Raw genomic sequence first — 24851 nt, forward strand, 5'->3', positions numbered from 1 at the left:
GCAGGCATGGCATGAACAATTCATTCCCCTTCTTCCTTGATACAGCAAATCCAAAGATAAGGCACTCCCTGACAAATGGGTGTCTAGGGATTTGCCTGAAGCTCACCAGTGAGAACAAGCTGACCACATTCCAACTCATTGCTCCTCCGGTCAAAACTGGACTCATCATTAAGATTATATCAATATTCAGTCACAAGCTTTTTTTTTTTTAAACTGAAGCAATTAAACTTAAATGGCAGTGGAAAACTACTCTTTTCTATTTTCTTTGTGACAAGCTTTTAGATATTTCTATGCATATCTCCCATATGCACAGCTTGTTAAACAAACTAAATAAACAAGCCCTAATCTTTTCTCATGGGAGTTATTTTTAATACCCATTAAACCTATTTCTTTATAGAATTCTTTATTGCCTAAGTGCGATTGGACACACAAGGAATTTGTTTCCGGTGCATAAGCTCTCAGTTTACATACAAACTACAAACATACAGTGTACATACAAATAGAAGCTCTCGGTATACCATTTATTTACATTCCTCTTACAGTCTGCAGCATTCCAAAATGCCCTTAACTTCTCAAGATTCAGAAACTCAGATTCTACAGATGCAATTAAAATTGCATCAGATTCTTTTGACAGTTGGACTACACGTCGATTCATATTCAACCTTTTCACATATATCACTGCCAAGGCAGGTATTCTTCTGCCAATCTAGTTAATATTTGTGCATTTGAGTTGATTTTTCTTTTCAAATTAGCCAATTTTGTTTCGCTAAATTCAGTCCAGTTGTCTGCTCAACTGAGCCAGCTAAAAACATGGTCAACTTTCATACACGCTATCATCACTCCTCAAGCTCAGATGTGCCCTCACAACAGCTTGCAATTTTTATTGCACAGCCACTGAGAACTCTTCATGAATGTACCAGCACTCCCTCCAGATACCTAATGAAGAAACTCCAGTGTTAACATTATTGCCAGTGCCCCACCTCCTTTGACCTCCCTATATTTGATTGTGCGGCCAATTCATGCCCTTGAGTTGGAATTGCAAAGCCTTTGCTCTGCTCTTGGGACATAAACATAGCTTAGGAGGTGTGAGTGGGAGACAGCAAGGAGCCAGAGTTTCTACCCATGGAAAAACAGCCTACCCCAAGCTCCATGGAATGGCAATGTTGCACCCTGAAAAACAGAAAACAAGCAATTGCTCTTCTGCCATAACTGAAAATGGGTTCAGATGACAGGGGTGACAATGGTTGGCCCAGATTCAAAAGTGGCACCCACCTCTGGTGAAAATGTGAAAATATCTATAACTTACAATTTAATCTCCATTTTTTTTTTACTCACCATAATGAGTAAGTTGCAAGGCTCTAGTAAAGTATAGACTTCACTAGGCTGGTACATTAATATCCATTCTTCCATCTCAATTAAGCTTCAGACATTCTATCAACCCAACCACAAGTACACAGGCACACACACATTCACAGACACACAATTGTGCCATTCTATTTCCTGACAAGGTGCAATGTTCAGCTGCTCCAAACAGCTGAATCATCCCTTGCAGCTGTTGCTCAACAGCTGTACTCCTTGAGTTTTCAATGCCAGGGGTTGCCAGGGCTCATCAGCCAGCACCACTGCACAGGCGAGGAGAAAGGAAAGGCCACACGAGTGGGAGAGCATAGTGCATCGACCTTTTAAAGTTACAACCACAATTGAGCCCAAAATTTATGTTGCTAAAGGAAACATCTTAAAGTGAGTTTTGCCCCATTTTATGACTTTTCTCGCCACAGTTGTTAAGTGAATCATTGCATTTCTTAAGTTAGTAATGTGGTTGTTAAAGTGAATTTGGCTTCCCCATTGACTTTGCTTCTCAGAAGGTCACATGACCCCAGGACACTGCAACCGGCATAAATATGAACCAGTTGCTAAGCATGTGAATTTTGAGCATGTGACCATGGGGATCTTCAATGGTCATAAGTGTGAAAAATGGTCGTAAGTCAGAACTGTCCCTAAATGAACTGCTGTAAGTTGAGGACTGCCTGCAGTAAATATGGTCCATTTGCAAATCCTTGGGGCCAAATTCTTTTATGCACTTAAATTTCCCCAGGACAGAGAACAAAACTCTGGGTCTGCAGCAAGATAGAACTTCCAGTGTGCCAAGTTAAAATAAAGATGAAGGGATGTAGATGATGCTTACTATTTCAATGGCCCAACTAGCAAACAATGTGAATTAAGCACCCGTTACATGTTGCTTTGGTTTGCGTGGTGAAATGCAAAAACAAATGTTAATTCATTAAGGAAACAAAGACAACTGGAAAACAAATTAGCCAAATGGAAAACAAAATAGAAGAGAAGAGAGAGTATCTGGCACCATCAACCAGATGTTTAAACTGGATTTGACACATCTGTACCCCTATCACATCCTTCCTGAAAAGGGGCGTTGACTTACCTGAACGCCTTTTCTCAGCACGGAGATGGATAATCCACGCAGTGGGTTGAGACTGTATTCCTGGCCAATCAGATCAGTCAGCCAAAGTTGCCACGCCCGTCCTGGACCATGATTCTCCAGTCTTGACACGAGCGCAGCCATTGACTGACAGTAAGACGTTTTGGCTCCACAAAATATACCCTATTATCCTAGTCTATAAGGGTGGGTGTGGATTATCCATCTCCATGCTGAGAAAAGGCGTTCAGGTAAGTCAACGCCCCTTCTCCAGCACTGGAGATGGATAATCCACGCAGTGGGACATACCAAAGCCTATTGTCCCTTGGGTTGGGGAATAGACTGGTCCTGTGTGTAACTTTGGTCTAGAACCTGCTGGAGAACCCTCCTACCGAAGGAGGCCTCTGCAGAGGAGTACTTGTCGATTTTGTAATGGCGAATGAATGGAGAGGGCGAGGCCCAAGTGGCTGCCCTGCATACCTCTTCAATAGAAGCCTGCATGGCCCATGCTGCTGAGGTGGCAGCACTCCTTGTGGAGTGGGCCGTGATATGCTTGGGGACTTGCAAGGACTCCGCCTGGTATGCCCCAGTGATGCATGCCCTAATCCACCTACCGATGGTAGAGGACGAGACCTTCCGGCCCCTAGTAGCGGGGTGGAAGGATATGAAAAGCGCTTCCGAGCATCGGAATTCCGCTGTGCACGAAATGTAATGTCTTAGTGCCCTTCGTACATCCAAGGTGTGCCATTGTTGCTCCAGGGGATGAGCTGGGTTTGGACAGAAGTCTGGTAGGACTATTTCCTGTGATCTGTGAAAAAAGGAGTTGACCTTTGGAATGAATGAAGGGTCTATTCTTAGGACTACCTTGTCCCTGTGAAAATGACACAGGTCCTTCCTCGTTGAGAGAGAAGCTAACTCGGATATCCGTCGAGCTGACGTGATAGCTACTAAGAATGCTACCTTATGGGTCAGGTAGCGAATGTCACATGTTTTGAGTGGTTCGAAGGGCGCTCTGGTAAGAGCTTGTAGTACTCGTGGTAGTTCCCACGATGGATACCTGTGCACGGTTGGCGGTCTGATGTTCGCAGCCCCCTTGAGGAAGGATCGTATTAAGGGATGCTTGCCCAAGGATTCACCGGGGCTGGCAGAAAGTATAGTTGAGAGGGCGGCGATTTGCCTGTGCAGCGTGTTTGGCGAGAGGTCCCTCTCTAGGCCATCTAGTAAAAATTCTAGGATCTTGGGAACTGCGATCCCTTCGAGTAACAATTCCTGTTTAGAGCACCATGATTGGAAGCTTCTCCACATGGCCTCGTAGATACGGTTCGTGGAGGGGCGCCTTGATGCCTGTATGACCCTAATTACACCCTGTGAGCAAGCCCCCTTGGCTAAAATTGACCGTTCAAGAGCCAGAAGGCTAGTTGTAGCCATTGTGGCTCTGGGTGGGAGATCTCCCCCTGCTTGAGGGAGATCCTCTCCGGAGGAATCCGCCATGGATTCGTGCGGGAGAGACTCCTCAAGTCTGCGAACCAAGGTCTCCTTGGCCAATAAGGGGCCACAAGGATTACCTCGGCCCTTTCCCGCAGAATCTTGCGTACTACCGCCGGAAGGAGAGGTAAGGGTGGAAACGCGTGCAGGAGTCCCCTTGGCCATGGGCTCCGTAACGCGTCCGTCTGCTCTGCTCCCCTGGATGGGAATCGGGAGAAGAAGCGAGTTAGGTGGGCATTGGAAGGAGTGGCAAAAAGGTCCACCTGGGGAAGCCCGAAGCGGTGACAGATCTCCCTGAAGATCCTCGGGTGTAGTTGCCACTCCGAGTGATCTATTGTTGATCTGCTCAACAGATCTGCTTGGATGTTTGCCTCCCCCGATATGTGGTCGGCCTTTATGGAGGCCAGATTTTGTTCCGCCCAGGCCCCCAGTAGGAAGGCCTCGGCCGAGAGCGAGAGAGTGTGTGCCCCCGACGGTTTATGTGGGCCTTGGCTGTCACGTTGTCCGTCAGGACCAGTACGTGTCTGCCTTTTATGCTGCTGTGAAAATGCCTTAACGCTAGGTGAATAGCCCGCAGCTCGAGCCAGTTTATGTTGTGTCGGAGATCCACCGCTGACCAGCGGCCCTGTGTCCACTTGGTCCCCAAGTGGCCTCCCCAGCCGAATAAGCTCGCATCTGTTGTGACTACTACTCTGTCTGGTTCCCTGAAGGGGGACCCCCTGAGGAGAGCTGGAGATAGCCACCACCTGAGGGAGTGTCATACTCTCAGAGGTATGCCTACCCTCTTCCGGGATGCACTGATTTGCTGTCTCTGAAATGGGAGCATGAACCACTGCAGTTCTCTTGAGTGCAGCCTTGCCCAAGGAACTATTGCTATGGTCGATATCATCTTCCCTAGCAGCTGGGAGAGGCAGACCAGCGTCACTGACTGACCGCAGCTTACCTGTTTTATGGCTTTCTTTATGCTGCTGAGGCGTTCCTGTGATAGGTACACCTTGCACTCCTTTGTGTCTATGACCACTCCCAGATGGAGTATTCTCGTAGTTGGGGTTAGATGGCTCTTTGGAAAGTTCACCGAGAAGCCGTGGTCCTGCAGCAGTTTTATCACTAACTTTAGGTCCGCCCGAGACTGCTGGGCGGACGATGACTGGATTAGAATATCGTCCAGGTAGCACTGGACTCTGACTGGTACGTTTCTTAGGTGTGCTGCCAGAACCGCCAGAATCTTGGTGAACACCCTGGGCGTTGATGACAGGCCGAATGGAAGTGCCCTGTATTGAAAATGGTGCCCCCTGTAGGCAAACCGTAGGAAGCGGCGGTGAGCCAGAGAGATAGGGATGTGCAAGTATGCCTCTGTGAGGTCGATCGATGCCAGAAAATCCCCTTTCCTTACGCTTCCAAGGATGGAGCGTAGTGTCTGCATTTTGAATTTGTGGTATTTTATGTAGAAATTTAGCCTTTTTAAATCCAGAACGGCTCTCCAACCCCCCGAGGGTTTTGGGACCACGAAGAGGATAGAATAAAACCCCTGGTCTCTCTGGTTCATAGGCACCGGCTCTACGGCCCGTATGTTTAGAAGGTGCTGAACGGCCTCGTTCATGAGCCTTCTCTTTATTGGGTTTGTGGGACAGGGGCACGGGCGGAAGCGGTTCGGAGGCTTTGAGAGAAATTCTAGAGATAGACCATGACGTATGGTGTTCCTGACCCATACGTCTGTGGTGGTCTCTTCCCACTGGGGAGCAAACCCTGCTAGTCTGCCTCCTATGGGAAGGTCTGGGTGGGAGTCATCTGGTACGGCGGAAGGGGCGGTTGTTCCCCCGAAAGGGCCGTCTTCCCTGCGTTTGCCTATGTCTTGTGTTCTGTCTGTCCCCCTGTCTTTCCCTATCCTGTCTAGCTTGGAAGGGTTGGGAATTTTGAAAGTAGTTGACCCTGGCTTCCGTACGAAAGGATTGTTTCCTTCCCCAGGAGCCGGGTCTCTTGTCCTGCCTTTTAAGCATGTGTTTAAGGACCTTGCGCTTGTCCTTGTTCTCTGTCAGGTATGGCGTTAGTGCCTCACCAAACAGCTTTGCCCCTTGGTACGGAGCCGAAGCCAATTTCCACTTGGATTTGGTATCCGCCTGCCAGTTCTTTAGCCAGAGGATGCGCCTGCTCGTGTTGTTTGCCGCCATTGCCTTGGCTGAAAACCTGGTCGCTAAAAGTGTCGCGTCCGACGCATATTCCATGGCCGCTACCATTTTGCTGAGTTCCTGGTGAGTGTGTATATCCTCCATGGGAACCCGGCCCTGTAACTCACGGAGCCAACAAGTGTGGCTGTGGCTCTGGTGAAAAAGGACGCGGAGGTAGTCGCCCTGGTAGCCCAAGCTATTGCCTGGTGCGTTCTCCTGTAGTTGGACTCACTCTTTCGGTCCTCGGCTTTAAGAGCCTCAGCAAAATCTCCTGATATGGCCGTGTCCGATATCAGGGGACCTATGGGTTCGTCCACCACCGGCACCTCCAATGTTCCCTCTAGCTCCCTTGCTACGTTAAATAGCTTCCTCTCCGCATTGCTAGGAAGTGGTAGGGAGGTTGGCGCTGCCCACTGTTTCCTTATTGTGTTTAGGAACATGGTCGGGCATGGTATGCGGTGTTGAGTGGTTACCTTTTCGGCGAACGTCGGCTCAGCCTCCGTGTCAACTGTGACAGGCTCCGCTGGTGTCCCATGCCCCAGATGGGCTGTGGCCTCAGCCTTGCGCAGAATGGTAACAAAAAGAGAAGGGTTAAACAGGCCGCTGAAGGACGGCCCTTGAGGTGAGGTGTCCTCCTCTTCCTCAGACATTTGAATCCCTTGTGACGTACCTGGCTGGTCCAGGTAAGCTTCCTCGGAGACCGACGAGTCTGAGAAGGAGGAGAGGTCCTGATGGTCCTCCGTTTCCTCCCGATGCCTCGTTCTAAGTCCTAGAGACTTGGCTTTGGAAGTTTGAGCCCTGGCCTCAAATGCACGGTCCACTGCCTGTGCTATTAGGGTAGCTAGCAGATCCCCCGTCAATGCAGGAGGAGTGACCATTGCCTGCGACCCTGCAGGTGCTGTGGTTAGCATGGTCCTCGGGGTTTCCTGTAACCTCCGTGGGGAGGGGGATCGGGAGAGCGATGAGAATTCGCCTATCCCATCCTCTGTTTGGGACTGTGATGAGTTCCCTAATGACCAAATGGCCCGTGGGGATGAAGGGAGACCCAGCGGTAGATCAGGACCTATCCCCCCATTCTGCCTATTTTCGATTCTGGCCCTTTTCTGGGCTCTGTCGAACTCTTTTTCTAGGGCTTGGTGTCTTCTGATTGCCTGCTTGTCGGCCTTCTTTGATGACTTCCTTGCAGCCTTTCTAGGGGCTGCAGAGGATTCCGAATCCTCTGAAGCGGGTGCTCCAGAGGATGAAGGCAGGGCTCCACTGGAGGGAATGATTGCTTCCTCCATTCTCCACTAATGCCGGGCCGCGATAGGGGGACCCAGGTAGTAGGAGAGCTCCAACTTTGAGTAAGGACAGGCGCACTACTGGGGGCGTCTGGAACTCAGGAGCAGACTCTGCAAAATTGTCAGAGTTAGTCACTGTGCACGGATAAGAACAGGCACGCTAATGGGAATGCCTGGAACCCGGCTTGACTATGGTGGGTAAGAACAGGCACGCGACTGGGGATGCCTGGAACCCACCACTAAATCCAGAAGCATACGGGCCACTAATGGGGGACCCGAAGTCCGGAAGGAGCCAAAGGCAACTAAACACAGTTAGTTATGAAAGGTTCTTATTTACTTTAGATTGAAGACACCAAGTCCTGGAACCAGCAGCTATGTGTCTGATTTGAATGTCTCTGAATGAATAATAGATGCTTTAGTACCCTAGTACTGCTTGCCTATTAATTCACTCCAGCGGCTGAACCTAGGCTTCTCAGGGAGCCTTAGATCCCCTGTTTGGACAAAAGTATGGCCGCCGCTGCCAGGAGACTACTGCGCATGTGTTAAAAGGAGCAGGAGATTATTGCGCCGGTGCTAAAAAGGCTGCCTGTGCCATGTGCGGTTGTAACAAAGAGCCGCGCGTGCTCCCAGCTGTGCAGACAATGGCGCCTCGTTTAAAAATCCTGAGCAGCCTGGTGAGTGAAAGAGACTGCTCCTTCGCACGCCAGCTGTTTCCCTTAATCAATCGCCCTCCCAGCATGCGTCCCCTTTGTCCTCCGCTCCCCTCGCTAATTGCTTGCCTTTCTGTCTTTCTTTCTTTCTTTTTAACGCGAGGGGTTGCACGAGCCTCCCCGTTTGTTTAAGGCGGCTGCCGGCTGCCCCGGCTGTGGGAAGGTGGTTGGGGTTTGGGTTAGGGAGGGGAGTTAGGGATTTCCCCCTTTTAAGTGAGGGTGGTTTCCCCTGTAGGGAATCTGACTTCCTGAGTCTTACAATTTAGCCAGGAAATTTTTGAGTAATCAATTAAATTGAATTAAATTATCTCTAATTAACTTTTAAACTAAGCAATTTCAGCTACTAGAAGAAAATCCCTCCAATGGAAAGGAACTATACCTGCCCAGGAGCCAAAGTTGTACATCTTTCTGTGTGGCCAGATAAGTCAAGACTGGAGAATCATGGTCCAGGACGGGCGTGGCAACTTTGGCTGACTGATCTGATTGGCCAGGAATACAGTCTCAACCCACTGCGTGGATTATCCATCTCCAGTGTTGGAGAACATGGGATAGGCAGATGTTGTTTAATAATATTAAAAGTATTACTGCAGAATGTACACTGCTCCAAGTAAAGCTGCCTTTTGCAATTGACTAATGGTGATTTTGTCAATGTCAGTCAATATTTTGGAATTGCACCCAAGATGCCTATTACCATTGGTAATACAGGTAGTCCTCGACTTATGACAATGAATGAGCCCAAAATTTCTGTTGCTAAGTGAGACATTTGTTAAGTGAGTTTGCCCCCATCTTGTAACAGTTGTTAAGTGAATCATTGCCATTGTTAAGTTAGTAACACGATTGTTAAGTACATCTAGTTCCCTCAATGACTTTGCTTGTCAGAAGATGACTGCATGACCTCAGGGACACTGCAACCATCATAAATATAGCCAGCTGCCAAGCATCTGAATTTTTATCACATGACCATGGGGATGCTGCAATAAGTGTGAAAAATGGTCATAAGTCACTTTTTTCAGTGCCATTGTAACTTTGAACGGTCACTAAATGAACTTTTGTAAGTCGAGGTTTACCTGTACTATTGCTTTCCTTTGCCACTGTTGTTCTACTTCTATTGTGGGGTCTTCATATTTTGTTATTTTCTCAAATTCTCTCTCTTCTTTTCCACTGTCTTCAGTTACTGCCATGACCACTATCCAGATTTTTGGGGTATTTTTGTCAACAATTATTATGTCTAGGGTGTTGTGAAGCAGGTACTTTTCTGTTTGAATTCTAAAATCTCAAAGTGTACTTCAGCTTCTTCATTTTGTGTTACTTTGTCTACTTTGTACTCCCACCAGTTCTTACTTGCAGGTGAGTGATATTTCTTGTAGATATTTCAATGAACTATTGTTACTATTTGGTCGTGCTGTTGTTTGTAATCAGTCTGTGCAACAGCTAACTAGGTGGTCCCTGTTTCTTCAGCTCCTTTACAGGCATGGTATTCGCTGCCTGTTGCTGCCTTCTCAGTTCTGGCTTTGTATGCATTTGTCTTTAAGACTTGGTCTTGTGCAGCCAGAATCAGCCCAATTTCTTTCTTTAACTTTCCTGCTCTTAGCCATTGCCAAGCCTTGTTGTTATCTGCTTTGGCCTGCTAGTTTTTTTGTTTTGTTTTTTAATGTACTGGCCAAGTACATAAACTTTGTCTCTTTTCTATTCTTCATTTGGTCTTTTTATAAACCAGTTTGGTCACTTTGATATTTAGCAAAAGTTTATGATATACTAGCTTCAGGGCATCTTCTTCTCTGCCCTTCAGATATTGGTTCTACACCTACCTATGCTCCTGGTAAATAGAATATATCAGTGTTTCTGGATGAAGATCATGATTCATTGTCACTGTTTTTCTGGTCTCCTTATTCAGGGCTTCTGCTTCAGCTTGAGCCCAATCCATTATTCCAGTTGTATATCTAATGACTGGAATTGTCCAGATGTTAATCACCTCAATGGTATTTCTATCACTGAGTCTGGACTTTAAAATCTTCTTCATTCTTCTGATGTAGTCACTTCTAACCTTTGTGTTAACTTCAGTGTACTTGATGTTGTTAGCCCGAAGAATGCCCAGATATTTGTAGTGATCTTCTTCATCCAGACTCTTGATGAATCTTGATTTCTTCAGTTTTCACTGTTTTTTCCTGTTGATGGTAAGACTGGCACATTTGTCCAGTGCAAACTCCATTGCAATATCTTGGCTATATATTCAGAGAGTGTTGAGCAGTGATTTCTTTTTAGATGGTGTTTTTCCGTACAGCTTCATTATTATTGTTGTTGTTGCACAGTTGCAGAGTCAGCCAAATGTTTAGACTGGATTTGGCATTTTTATCCACCTATCAAGTCCTTTCCAAGGATCTGGGATTGGAAGATGGTGTTGTTCTATGGTGTTAAAAGATATCATCACAGGATGTAAGTTGTTGCAAGCAAAGCTGCTTTTTGCAATTGACTGATTGTTATTTTGTCAATGCCAATAATAACAGCTCATTATTTTTTGTTTTCAATCTTTGTATACTTGTGATGGATCAATAAGTTTTCTTCCAGTAGTCCCTCAGCTACTGGTCTTGACTGCTCAGCCAACAGTCCCGAGTCTTTAAAGCCCATTTGTCACCAGATGTCCAGGAACTCCAACAACAAGCACAGTCCTTGTTGATCCAGGGGACAACCGATGTGATATGAGTTTCTGTTCCCATTTTATTTATGGGAGAGACATTCTTTGTTCTGCTCCTTTGATGAAACCTGTCCAAAATGGTTGAACCCCTAGAGCATACAAATCTCACAATCACATCAAGGCAGTGCATCACTGAGGGATTATTATATTAGCAGATTCTCAAATATTTATAACACTTCAGATATATAACGGTTTTTGAATGCATTACTATATATATTTTTCCATTCTGTTAACTATGTTGTTATAGATAAATCTATTCAGAAGACACAAGACATGATTGACAGACGATATAATTGAGATATCTCTCTACAGGGGTAGGGAAGAAGATAGATTCTTCTTAGGCATTACTGTAAATGTCAATAAAATAGAGTAGCATTCACAATAGGTTTAAACTTAACATGATTTACCTGTGTGAGCGACTGTCACTTTTCCTATTCTTCTGGGGATACTCTTCAATGACACCTTGAATTAAAGATCCTGGAGACTGATTTGTTTTGGTGTATGGCAACATTCTCATGTTGTTGAAGGTATCACATGACCCAAGAAGAAGGGTTCCCTTTTTTTTTCTCGGAAGGGTGCCATGGATAGAAACATCTTGATGGTTACCAGAATGAAGTTCATCAGCCAGGGTGGGTTTGCTGCTCAACAGATCCATAGAAGAGACCAAGGGAAACTCATGGTTCATCTGCATATCCCGTGGAAGATTTGCAAACTTCCCAGCTGCTATCATTTTTAAGTCTAGAAAACAAAAAATAGAACATACTGGACATTATAGAACATGGAAGCCTTTTTGTTCTACGAAAGTAAAATAAATGAGGGTTGATAGACCCAATATCTTAAATTAAAACACGGGTGGTCATATTTTTTGGAGGGGAATATACTGGTCTTCCCAGAAGATGGTGGAGACTACAAGAATGTGTAAGTGGACAGCAATGGATCGGAGCCCAGCCATTTTACACCAATCCAATTGCTTTCACTTTCCCCAGTGCTCATTGTCTGCTGGATTGAGATTACTACAGTAAATGACTGAAGGCTTTAACTGTCTCATTCCTTCTGGGATTTCAAGAAAATTATTCCTGAATTGTTAAAAGCAGCCAAAAAACAGCAGTATTGCTAGTGGAAGGAGCAATGTATCAGTAGCTGAAGAACAGTAAATCTTGCCTACGAGGGACACTGGAGTGGGGGAGATGTTTGATAAGTATCTCCCTTTCATCAGTCAAATCAGATTTTAGGGTCTTCTAAAGAACAGTTTTAGGCATTCACAGACCAGAGAAACAGTCACACTTAAAATCCAGGTTGCCACTACTGTCATAGTTCCAACAGATGAAACTCTTCAAAAGAACTTTGAGGCAGTGTTTACCTTAAAGAGTCTCTATTTTGAGTAGCATAACATTGGCACTGCATAATCGAAGCCAAAAACTGAATTCCCCTCCCTGAGCACATAGTATCAAAGCACAATTCCCTCCTCCAATTAACAGTCATAAATCACATTCCCCAATTAGCTTGAAGCACCAGCCTGCCAATTTCTTATCAGCTCTGATTACAATAACCTTGCTTCTCACACTAGGTCTAGAGTTGTTATGTCTAGCTGGACTCTCGTTCACATCCCTCCTCCCAGCATCATCTAACTCTAAAAGCAAAAGGCAAAAGATGGCTACATTTCCATCTGTTGTCAATGCAAAAGCATCCGATTTGCCATCACGCTTTCAATCAAGCCGAGCATACTCAGCTACTGTGTAGAAGCAGGTGCTGCAAGAAGAATGGGAAACTTCATAACTACTTATTGACAGCCTGTCATCTTTTCTTCAATGCATTTATAACAATTATTGCATACCCAATAAAGCAATTGGAGAAGGTATACACAGAACCCAAATCACTTTTGATATCCAGCATGGGACCAGCTCTGATCATCAACTGCAGCTTTACTTTAGTTCTGACCAACAATACAGCATTTTAGGTACTGTTTTGCCACAAAAGCAGTTTTTAGGCCAGTCAACATACCTTGCATATTGTACCAGGATCAGAATCTCAAAAACACACCTTTAGAAGCATTTCAGGAAAATAGGATTTTTTTACCCACAACATTTCTCTTTCTAATTGTTGTTTAATGCCTCAAGTTCTAAAGAAGGTCAGATATCAGCCAGGAATCATTAGCTTCAACAAAGGTGTCAGGGAAGACTGATATTGTACAGACAACCCTCAATTTAAGAGATTAGTGGTATAAACTTGGCAAAGCGTGCCACTGGAGAAAAAAAAATCTTCTTTAAGTAGCATAAGTATGATCTCTGTATTTCAGGAAGATCTACAGAGACAGAAACAGATAACTGAAAGTCTTGCTTGTGGAATAAATCTCCTTTGAGTTAAAGACACGTCCTTGCAGTTTTCTTGGCAGCACCATGAAAAATCTTTGCCAAAGCCTGCTTCTTCAAGGATATTTGTCAACGTCCCTCTCTAGTCTACAGCTTGGCATTCCCCTGCCAGTCTCCCATCTACCTACTAACCAGGCCTGACCCTGCTTAGCTTCCAAGCTCAGATAAGATGAGCCAAGGTCTACTACCCACTGACAAGCTGAGATATATCTAAATATCATCACTGTAGGAATAGTTTATCAAAATATATTTTAAACCTTGGGTCCTGGGTAACAACAAGTGGAACCCTATTCATGGGTTGGGAAAGTTTCTCTTTTCAGAAAGAGCAAAACAAACTTACAATACTGGAATGGCTTTTTATAGCAGGTGCAAATTGAAGGCACCTTAAATAAAATTGTAAGAGAGAGATTAGTTGTATTAACTGAAATGGAAACAAAATACAGGTAGTCTTTTGAGTTACGGCCACAATTGAGCCCCAAAATTATGTTAAATGAGATATTTCTTGAGTTTTGCCCCATTTTACGATCTTTCTTGCCAGAGTTGTTAAGTGAATCACTGCAGTTCTTAAGTTAATAACACGGTTGTTAATTGAATTTGGCTTCCCCCTTGACTTTGCTTGTCAGAAAGTCGCAAACGGTGATCACATGACCCAGGGACACTTCAACCATCATAAATATGAACTAGTTGCCAAGCGTCAGAATTTTGATCATGTGACCATGGGGAGGCTACAACAGTTGTAGGTGGGGAAAAACGATCATAAGTCACTTTTTTCAGCACTGTTGTAACTTTGGACAGTCACTAAATGAACTGTTGTAAGTCGAGGACTACCTGCAGTCATACTAAGGACTTATGACAGAATGTTCCCACTAACTGAACTTGGTGGGTATCTTCCAGAGAAAAAACCTTTTTATTGTAATGTACCATTAATGGAACATTTTTCTCAAAGAGGTTCCCTTGCGCCCACTTTATAGGGTTTTAATTCTGGGTACTGGATACTGATGATGATTTGGTATTTTAAGCAATTTTTGAGAACTTAAGAATTGCACACATACTTTTCAATGTCATCATTGTGAAGCGCTTTATTATTTTGATTTTATAACCTTTCCAGATGTTTCAAAGCTGTATAGGTATTAACAATGAAAGAGATGAACAGAGGTAGCTAGTAGTCATGAAATAATATCCTCAAAATATTTTTCTCTTCCTGCTAAAAAGAGACATTTCTAACATTTATCCCAGAAACCAGTTTAGGAATTATCTGTTTCCTCTACAGGTCCCCATGTCTTAGTGAATTATCTATACATGCAATAAACAAGACTCCACAGATGCAAAGTGCAAGCTGAATAATTAACATAGCAATCATCCACTATCCCATCCTGGGATTAGCTTCTAGAGAAACCTATATAGGATTGCAGTCCTGAAACAGCTTGACAAAAAAAAATGATCTGTGCCTTTGGAAAGAGACACTGAGATGCTAATTTTAAGTGTTATCCTTGTTGAAGAATAGAAGAGCACTCTTTTTTTTCCAAGCTAAGGACTACATTTCATCTTGTTGATAGTTGTCTGCTGAACATTGGGGGGGGGGTGTTTAAATGAATTCCAATCCCCCTGCGTTCATTGTTAATGCCACATTCAAAATTAAAGCTACTTTTGGCAGTTGCATTCCCCGAGTTTGGAGACCCACATGCGATTCTGTGGTGATCAAAGCCTCCTGTCTTAAATGATGCCTTTTCCGTACATCACTCTAAGAGTAAAGCAATAACCAATGAAAAAAGATGCTGGTGGATACTTTAATAATACTCCAACAAGCAAAAGTTGTTGCTTTTGTTAAGTCTGAGAGGTGTAGATATTACTGATTGAAACTTTAAAATGCAAGGAAGGCACAGTCTTCAGAAAGAAGTACTGCTCAACAACCGAATAAGATGGGAAATATTCTTTTTTTTCTTCCCCCGCCAGGGTAAGCTCAGTCAAACAACTTCAAAGGATGGATCAAGATGCGGGAGGGTTTTCTTACAAAGAGATATGGAAATGAGCCTCTGGATGCACCAGGTTTGCTGATGTGCAATCAAATACAAAGTTGTTAGCTCTGCAAACCATGTTGCTTCAGGCTATTTTCCTTGGCAGAGTGGATTATCTGTCAGTTCCTTACATGACAAAAATTATAATGAGGTCTATTAGGGTTGCCAGTTTTGAATCAGCCTCTAAAGTTCTGCCTTTTACAGCAGCTGGATCAGCCAACATTTATTAAAGGGTAATGCTTAAATTCTATTGTTTTTTACACATCAAAGTTGTTTTTAAAGAGGCTGAAGAAAATCGGGCAGTTTTCTTGTTTTGCTTCATCTCCAGTTAACGATGTGGCTTGCAATATCCATTCATGAGGAATCAAAATTTCTACACAAACTTTCTATTTTATAATCCAAATGAATTGGCAACCTTTATGACTTTTTTATTTGTAAAGTAGTTTTACAAATGTTGAAGTCGTTATTTTCCCAGAATGACCCAAACATTGTCAGGGCTCAATTTTAGAGGAGGCCGTGGTAAACAAGAAATCAAACCAAAGTAAATGAAAAAGTAGGTATTTCCATATCTGTCTGATCCGACTATGTAACCAAAAGAGCATCTGGAAATTTTTGTTTCAGCTAAATAAAAAAAATCTTTCATCAATTCTGACAGAATAATGATACTCTTTTCTTCAGAAAGTTATGAATTAACAATAATAAACAGAGTGAAATGTTTAGAGTTAAGTTTCATTAATAGATGCTTTTATTAATCAGTATGATGATTTTGGAGAAATTGACAGATTGAATGTAGAAGCCTTAATTAAGTCTGAAATCATTAAATTCAGTCACATCCAGTGAGCTCCACAAAGTGATTCCTTACATATTATGAATCACTAAATGCTATGCAATTACATTTTGTATTTTTTCAAAATCAGATTGGTTGGTAGAAGTTTGCAAAGTTCAACCCTCATTTTTTCAAACGAGATAACCATTTCCTTGTTATCTTTGGTCATTATTTAGGCAATAGAGACATTAGGTGATAGAGGTCATTCCACTGATTACAAAAGCCAAGGTTGCTTAAAGCAAACCAGAATGTCATAACCTGTCAAATCCTTAACACTACTATCTTTGGAATCTTTCCTTTAAAAATTTATCTTAGATTGTCTGGAACATTTATAATATAGAACTTCTCTGCTATTCTTTATTCAAATTTTCTAAGGAAGGAAGATTCATCTTCTTGGGGCCGCATACTTGGCCCAGGGTTTGGCCACGCAACACCATTTAGATTCCCAAGGATTTCAAAAGAGACTTGCAGCATTAAAATATTGTAACACCTCATACAACAATAGGAGCATCTTCTAAAACATTGGCAACCTTGTGAGAGATGAAGGCTTACTGATTTTTTTAATTTTGGCGGGTTGCTTAAGCCATCATATGAGATTATCTGATAGAATGTTCCTGAAAAACTCAAGGCCCAGTGAAGGAGCTGGGCACATCCAGAAATGCAGTATTGTTGAAATTAAGCAAGACCAAACAAAGCTGGGCTGATCGAAACACCTCCCCTCTCTCCTTTTTTTTTTTAAAAAAAAAAACTTACATAAAGATACCATGAGCAAGGTTTCAGAAAGGAGAAAGAGAAAACAGGAGTTATACCAGCCAAGAAGATAAGCAATTTTTCCTATAATCGGTGAAACACAGCTCTGTGGTAGGTACCAAACTAATAAGACAGAAATGTAAATTAGTCAATAAAACATTTGGTTGGTTAGATGACATTGGAAATGCCTATTGGACCTGACTGAATATAATAGTTGCAAAGTCTTGTCAGATTTGGTTCAAGGCCTGATTATAAAACATTTTCTTCTGACTCAAATCTTTTGTCTTTTGCTGCTGTGTTATGTGTTTAATAACAGTAAATGGAATCCAGATCAAATAAAAATGGGATTCTGCTCTGAGACACTTCAAAGGGCTACAGAACAATATAAAATGCATCTCTAGAAACAAGCTATCTTCTCTTATTACCAGGGGATGCCTAAAACCATAACAAAAACAGATGCCAGGACCAACAAAAACATTCTTTTCATCTCCCTGTCTTGTATCCTTTCTTTTAATGTATCTTAGTACAACTACCTCTGGGACAGTCATTAAGCCTAGGCAAAGTTTTATTAAACTTCAAAATACACATTTATTTTAAAGCCTCATTCATTTCATGTATAATTTCTTAGTGAAATGATTTAGGTTCATATCCTTTATTTAAAAAGTAAACGCTAGCATTCTTGAATAAGCTTGAGAACAAACGATTCAGATAATCCTCCATTTATGACCACAACTGGGACAAGAATTTCTATTGCTAAGTCAGGCGGACCTTTTTTTTTTTTTTTTTTGCCAAAGTTATTAAGCGAATCACTGCAGTTAAGTGAACCATGTGGTCGTTAAATGAATCTGGCTTCCCTCATTCGACTTTGCTCATTGTAAACTGGCTGGGAAGGTTGCAAAGGGTGATCACATGACTCTGCAAACATTATAAATACCCGCTGGTTGCTAAGCGCCCAAATTTTGATTACATGACTACAGGGATGGATCCGTGATAGCTGCAAGGGCCGGTTGTAAATAACTTTTTTCATGCTGAGGTAATTTCAAATAGTCTCTAAACAAATGGTTATAAGTCCAGGACTAACTGTATTAGAACTCTACAGTGCCCCATATATTGAAAGGCCCAGAATATGCAGGGCTAAGCATGTATCACTTGTCTATCACTTAGAGAAAACCTGACTTTTCCAAAGCTTATACTACTGCTTTGATAGGGACTCTTATAATCCTAGAACAAGATGCAGCCACTTTAAAGAGTACAGGTCGTCCTTGATTTACAACAGTTCATTTAGTAACCACTCAAGGTTACCACAGTACTGGAAAAAGTGACTTATGACAGTTTTTCAAACTAATGACCATTGTAGCATCCCCCTGGTCACGTGATCAAAATTCAGATGTTTGGCAACTGACTAATAATAATAATAATAATAATAATAATAATAATAGGCAGGTAAGCCTATACCATTTCAGACAAATGGCTCTCTAGTCTCTTCTTAAAAACTTCCAGTGTTGGAGCATTCACCACTTCTGGAGGCAGGTTGTTCCACTGGTTAATTGTTCTAACTGTCAGGAAGTTTCTCCTTAGTTCTAGGTTGCTTCTCTCCTTGATGAGTTTCCATCCGTTGCTTCTTGTCCTGCCTTCAGCTTGACTCCCTCTTCTTTGTGGCAGCCCCTGAGATATTGGAACACTGCTATCATGTCCTTCTCTTCATTAAACTAGATATACCCACTTCCAGCAGCTGTTCCTTATATGCTTTGGCGTCCAGTCCCCTAATCATCTTTGTTGCTCTTCTCTGTACTCTTTCTAGAGTCTCAGCATCTTTTTTACATTGTGGTGACCAAAACTGGATGCAGTATTCCAGGTGTGGCCTTATGATGGTTGCTGTGTCCCGGGCTCATGGGATCACCTTTTGTAACCTTCTGACAAGCAAAGTCAATGAGGAAACCAGAATTCATTTAACAATCATGTTACGAACTTAACAACTTCAGTGATTCACTGAACAACTGTGGGAAGCAAGGTTGTAAAACGGGACAAAACTCATTTAACAAATGTCTCACTTAGCAACAGAAACTTTGGGCCCATTTGTGGTCGTAAGTCGAGGACTACCTGTACTGCAGCTGTGTGCGCAGGAACCCCTTTTTATCTTTCAATCCAAAGCGTTGCACCACTCTAAAAGTTAGAAATTTCCCAGGTCACTCCAGTAGCATTTAATCTTGGTTCATATATTTTCTGCTTAAACAATAATATCTTGAAAGACATTTTCTGGACAGGTTAATTTAGGGGGGGGGGGAAGCCTGCAGAGAAGAATGAAATTTAGTGGTTTTGGTTCTTTTGAACTGAAAATTGGCTTCACTTGAAGAAAGAGAATTGCACTTTCATTTTTCCCGAGAAGAACGTCATTGCTTAACATACCCAAATTACTTGCAGAAAAATTGATTAATATTTCAACAGCAGTGGTCAAGCCCAGAGTATTATGAAGGAAAAAAGAGTGTTACACAGATTGTAAACCTGTCTAGTCTGACATTCTGTTCTCACAGTGGTCAACCAGAGAAAATTCAGAACTGAACAGAAAAGTACGTCACCCTTTTATAAACTGCTTCTGTAAGAAAGAGCTATCATGAATATCAACTACAAAAAGCAATATGCTCTATGAATCCAGCTATTGTCACATCCTATCCTAGCCAAGTCTACAATCATTGAAATAAAAAAGTGGTTTTCTTTTGCCGCTGCTGAATCAATCACCTTTAAATGTCACTGGATGACTTTGGGACCAACCTACTAATTTTTAGTGTGATTTATGTATTTCTATCACACCCTCTTAATTGTCTTACTTTTAAACTTAAAAGCCCCCAATATTATTATTTGTTCCCAATAAGAAGCTGTTATTAGCCTTTTGATGGGTTCAACGTGGCTCACCCGTTTGGCAAGCGGTAGCTATCCTACCCAAAATACTCTTTCGTCTACACAACTTTTAGGGTTCTGATTCGTTGAGAATTTAACAATCACAGCTTTAGCCCAACAGTTTTGAAATTCTGGTCAGAATGATCCAAAATTCATTGTTTATCATCAGACGTACTTGAAATAAAGAGACAGTCTAGAGTTGGGCAAATATCTCAGAGTGCTAAATATGTTTGGAATTGTGAGGACCTGTCATAGCTCCTCTCAGGAAATGGTTAGCATAGTGAGTTGTGCCAAAATAGTACAAAAATGCAATTTACCATAAATTAAGCTGGTAAGAGTTGCTTCTGCTATTTAAACAGTCCAGAGATGTTAGGTGTCATCCCAGCTTATCTTGGTCTTTTGAGGGAGGGGCAAAGAACCAGGGATGAAATATAGGGATACAGCCATCCCCCATACAGATTGCCTACAAATTGCCTTTGTATCTCAAGAGCGTTCTCGTAAATGATGGAGATGCAGGAAGCTGGCTGGGTTTGCTGTCCAGCAGTCCAGCCTCCAATGAATCATTTTGTACATTACAAGACTTTTTTTAAAAAAAATCAGTGGGTGGAAGAATTTGACAGGTGTCACAGTGCGTATCTGACATTGTTCTGTTGACCAAGAAAAAAAAATTCAAAAGCCACATTAAGTTTATTGGAGGATTTTAAAAATAGGTATACACACTTCGCAGTTTCAAAGAGCCGTTCATAGGCAAAATAAATCCAACAGGAGAAACGACTGAGAAAAATAAAAGTTTGGGATCTAGGCCATGGTGGCATCAGACTGCAGTCCTTCATGAAATGTGAGATATTTAGTAGTCCTAGGCTTACAACAGTTTGTTTAGTAACCATTCAAAGTTGCCACGGCACTGAAGAAGTGATTTATGACCGTTTTTCATACTTACGACCATTGCAGCATCCCCATGATCATGTGATCAAAATTCAGACACTTGGCAACTGACTCATATTTATGACCGTTGCAGTGTCCCAGGGTCATGTGACCACCTTTTGCGACCTTTGACAAGCCAAGTCAATGGGGAAACCAGACTCACTTAACAACAGATAAGACAAGACAAGACAACCTTTATTGTCTTTTTTTTTTTGCTGTGGGCACAACGGCACACATCAAAAATGAAATTTAGTTTTCCCGCTCTCAAAGTGAAACACATACACGACACACACCTAAACATGCTATGTACAACATACGTATAGGCCCTCACCCCTACATATACATAATAAATAAATATTAAATACTGTCCATCTTGAATATATAACGGAAGGAGGAAGCTTGAGAGTTAATGCTGTATGGAATGAAACTATGGCTAAATCTGGATGTTCTGCTACGGATACCACGAAGCCTCCTCCCAGAAGGTAACAAGGAAAACAGATCGTGAAGAGGATGTGTAGTCTCCCAGATAATCTAGTAACTGTGTTACTAACTTAACAACTGCACTGATGCATTTAACAACTATGGCAAGAAAGGTCATAAAATGGAGCAAAGCTCACTTAGCAACTATCTCACTTAGCAATAGAAATTTTATGCTCAATTGTGGTTGTAGGTCAAGGTTTACCTGTATTAGGTCCTACTCTGTACAGCCAGTAGGACTCTACCAAATTTGCTGAGAGAAGAAAAAGAAAATCGGCACCTACTCATGGTATAAAGTGGTATGTCCCAGATACAGATAGAATGAATGACATCTTCTAGACCAGTAAAGCTTTTGCCAAAATCCTATAATCTTTAAGGCTTAATTATTTCATTTCTAAGTTAGACTAGCCACCTCAACAAAAGCCACTAAAAATTTTGTTTACATATAATGTAGTGATAATATAAAGAAAATATCCTTTGAAGCCAGTTCAACTTCAATTCATGTCCATGTTGTCCTCTTGGCAAAATACAGCAGTAATTTACCATTGCACAGTTCTAAATAATAAATTTATGGATCATAAATAATAAGAGTGCAGCTTGTGGTCTCCTTCTCCATCCCTAGACAGACTTCTTTCTTTTCTTCTGCATGGTGAGTCCATCCATTGTTCTCACTCCATTCAGTCACTCTGTTTTCTGAGAGTTGTCATGGATACGCTATGTGAACTTTTCCAGCCAACTAACTTTCAGTAAACCTAAATACCTTTGAAAGAATGGACTTTCAGAGGGGGATGGATGAGAGGGAAAAGAAAATAATGAATCCCACTAAAAGTGGCTTATTGGTGTACTCAGACCATGTTTTTATTAACTCATCCAATTAAATCAGGGAAAGAATGTCATCAGCCACACTGGAATGCTTTGGAGGTACAGAGGCAAATTGATTTAAGTGTTGGAGTTAACAGTGATAGTTAAATGCCTCCTATGGAACTTTAAACATGTTCAATTTATCTGGATAGGGTTCAGGATTATTTTTCCTCTCTGTATTTGCCCCAATAACGAAGGTGTGGTTGATAAAACATACTCACAATTACATCCAAGGCAATTTTCAATCTGGCTTTGAAATGATAGTAATTCCAACTCTCCCTATCTCCAGAGATAAAGTATTGCTTTAGCATCAACAGCTCACAATGGCTTCTTTCTGTTGTCTGGCAGCTTAAGATTTGTATCAGTCCTTCATAAATTAAAAGAGAGAGGGAGAGAGAGAGAGAGAGAGAGAGTTCAGGGTGAATCATAGCCAGAGAAGACTTCTCCTCTTTCTTCCTGCTCTCTAGAGCAGGGATCCCCAATTCCCGGTCCATGGACCAGTACTGGGCCATGGCATGCTAGCAACCGGGCCGCACAAACAAGCAAAGCCCCATCCACAGGATGCAGGCAGCACAAAAAACCATGCCTCCTCCGGTCAACGGAAAAACCTCTCTCCACAGAACGGGTCCCTGGTGCCCAAAAGGTTGGGGACCTCTGCTCAAGGTGTTTTTCAACCTTGGCAATTTTAAGCTGTGTGGACTTCAACTCCCAGAATTCCTCAACCAACTATGCTGGCTGGGGAATTCTGGGAATTGAAGTTCACACACCTTAAAATTGCCAAGACTGAGAGACACTGTTCTAAAACGAACACAACCTGCGATTCATTATTTGACAAAACAAATAAACAAAACAAATAAACAAAACAATAGTGAGGCTACCACATACTATTTTACTGAAACTAAAAGGTAATCTGGCCATAATATGATAAAGGGGTGGTAAGAATAGAAATTAATTAGTATTAATAATAGAAATTAGAAATGTTTAAAGGATTTATTTCTAAGCCTGTACTCCATAAAGGAATACTTTGTATATTTGTATTTCAGTGCCAGTTGAGTTTACAAGGAAAAAAAAATCAAATGGGAGTCTTCATGGAAAATTCCATTACATCTCAATTTCCATAGTAGTTTTTTTTTAATTTTGTTATGTTTTTTAAAGGCACTCTTACAACTCAACATATACAATAGTTGACAATTAATGAAGCAAATATCTCTTTTATTAACGTCTCCCAAATGGAAATTCATTTTTATTTCATATTAATCACTACCAAAGTTACACAGACATGAAATCTGGCTTAGACAAACAAGTTTCCTAGATAACCGGTGTAAACCGGTGTTGGAAATTCAGAATCTTGGGTGAATTTCTTGGGGGGGGGGGAGAATGAGGAAAAAAAAGCATGGTGAAAGCATGAACATCACTAGCAATCAGTACTGTACTGTTTCTACCATGCCATACAGACTTTATGGAGTACCAAAAACAAAAAAAAAACAAAAAACCCATCCCAGAACAATTCCCAAAGACATTAATCTGACACAAAATAACAAAGAGAGGCAGGAAAAAACTGTGATTGTTGAAATGACTAAGAATTACTACTGTAGGGAAGAGCACTATATTAGGGGATCTCACCAGTGAATCATACAGCATTTACCGTATTATAAAACCTGAAATCAAATTTAAAATACCATTTCATCAAACCCGTTTTAGCTTGTTACAAATACCTGGCCAATTATCCCAACAGTAAAGTATGCAATATGTGAGTACAGTCAGGCGAAAAAATGCCAATTGTTAAAATGACTCAAATCAGCCCTTTGCCATTATATCACATTCCTTCCCTAGTATATTTTTAAAAACTGAGAATATCTTTAAATGACTTGCGCTAACACTAACCTAAAAATGCACTGTTCTCTTTTCATATATCAAATGACCAGCTCACTCCAGTGCGACAGTCTTTCCTTGTTAGTCATCACAATTCACCTACCATCCTACATCTTTGTTGTAATTGTGTTGGAGAAAGTATGCACAATTTCTATGCCCACAGCCCTTAACACACATACTCTCCATTTTTACTCAAAAAATGCCCAAAGGAGGGAGAACACTATATTTTCAGCATCCAATCCTTTTACTAATTGAACTGGAAACATTAAGTTTGATTCTGTAGTTTTTTGGATAGTTACCTCAATAATGGAACATTGTCCATGGGGTCGCGATGGGTCGGACACGACTTCAAAATTAACAATAACAACAACCACCTCAATAATCTTAATGGGACATTGGGTAGACATGGGTAGGCATCAGCTGAACTAGCTCTTTCCTTTATTGTTTCTTTGAACTCCCCAAGGTAGCCAACATTTTCGGAAATTCGCCCCTGCGTTCTTCCTAGGATTGAGAGAAGCCAACTCGCCTTAAAGTCACCTAAAGTCGGCGTCCGCGCCGAAGACAACACTTGAACTCAGCTCCTCCTAATCCAGCGCCTTAACCACTAGCCCAAACTTGACTCTCAAACTAGGTTTAAAGCCTGCGTTGCATAAATAGGCAGATAAATTGTTCTCACTCTCAGAAAGTTCTGTCAAAACCCCGCTATTTCAGAACACTCAGAAGGAAAAGAAAAACACCCCGGATTTTCAAATGAGGACCCCGCGCTGAATTCGAACCACTTACTTCTGCGTCAAAGAAAAGAAGAAGACGAAAATATGCACGATCTCAGTCCGTTTTCCTCTCCACGAGTTCGTTCTATAGTTTACTCCCGGCGGGATCAGTCAATCCATCCGGAAAGAAACCACGCGCAACTTCGCGACCTGCCCAGCCAGCAGCCGGACTATCTAACGCTGGGCAGCTGCACCAGCAGCGCACCACGGCCAGGACTTTTCCTCCCGGTTAACCTGTCTGAGTTTCTGCAGCACGCTCTCCCTAGCCGACTCCGTCCTCATCCCGGGCATTTGCAAAGCCAGCAGGCGCCGCCGCTCTTACCTTGCCC

General features: G+C 42.2%; 1 protein-coding gene across 2 annotated transcripts in view; it reads right to left on the minus strand.

The window, feature by feature from the left end:
- Positions 1-24816, minus strand: part of BCAR3 (BCAR3 adaptor protein, NSP family member) — a 104401-nt gene extending 79585 nt beyond the window's left edge. Inside the window, exons 1-3 of one of the 2 annotated variants that reach the window (XM_039339742.1) lie at positions 24536-24816; positions 22102-22247; positions 11171-11501 (exon numbers count right to left, since the gene is read on the minus strand). In XM_039339742.1, the coding sequence (XP_039195676.1) occupies positions 11171-11493 (323 nt within the window). In that variant the 5' untranslated portion in view covers positions 11494-11501; positions 22102-22247; positions 24536-24816. The remainder of the gene's footprint in view (positions 1-11170; positions 11502-22101; positions 22248-24535) is intronic. The other variant, XM_039339743.1, reaches the window with a different exon arrangement.
- Between the last annotated feature and the right edge of the window lie 35 nt (positions 24817-24851).

Source organism: Crotalus tigris, unplaced genomic scaffold (genome assembly GCF_016545835.1).
Source record: "Crotalus tigris isolate CLP2741 ecotype Arizona unplaced genomic scaffold, ASM1654583v1 scf7180000017739.2905288, whole genome shotgun sequence".
Taxonomy (NCBI): domain Eukaryota; kingdom Metazoa; phylum Chordata; class Lepidosauria; order Squamata; family Viperidae; genus Crotalus; species Crotalus tigris.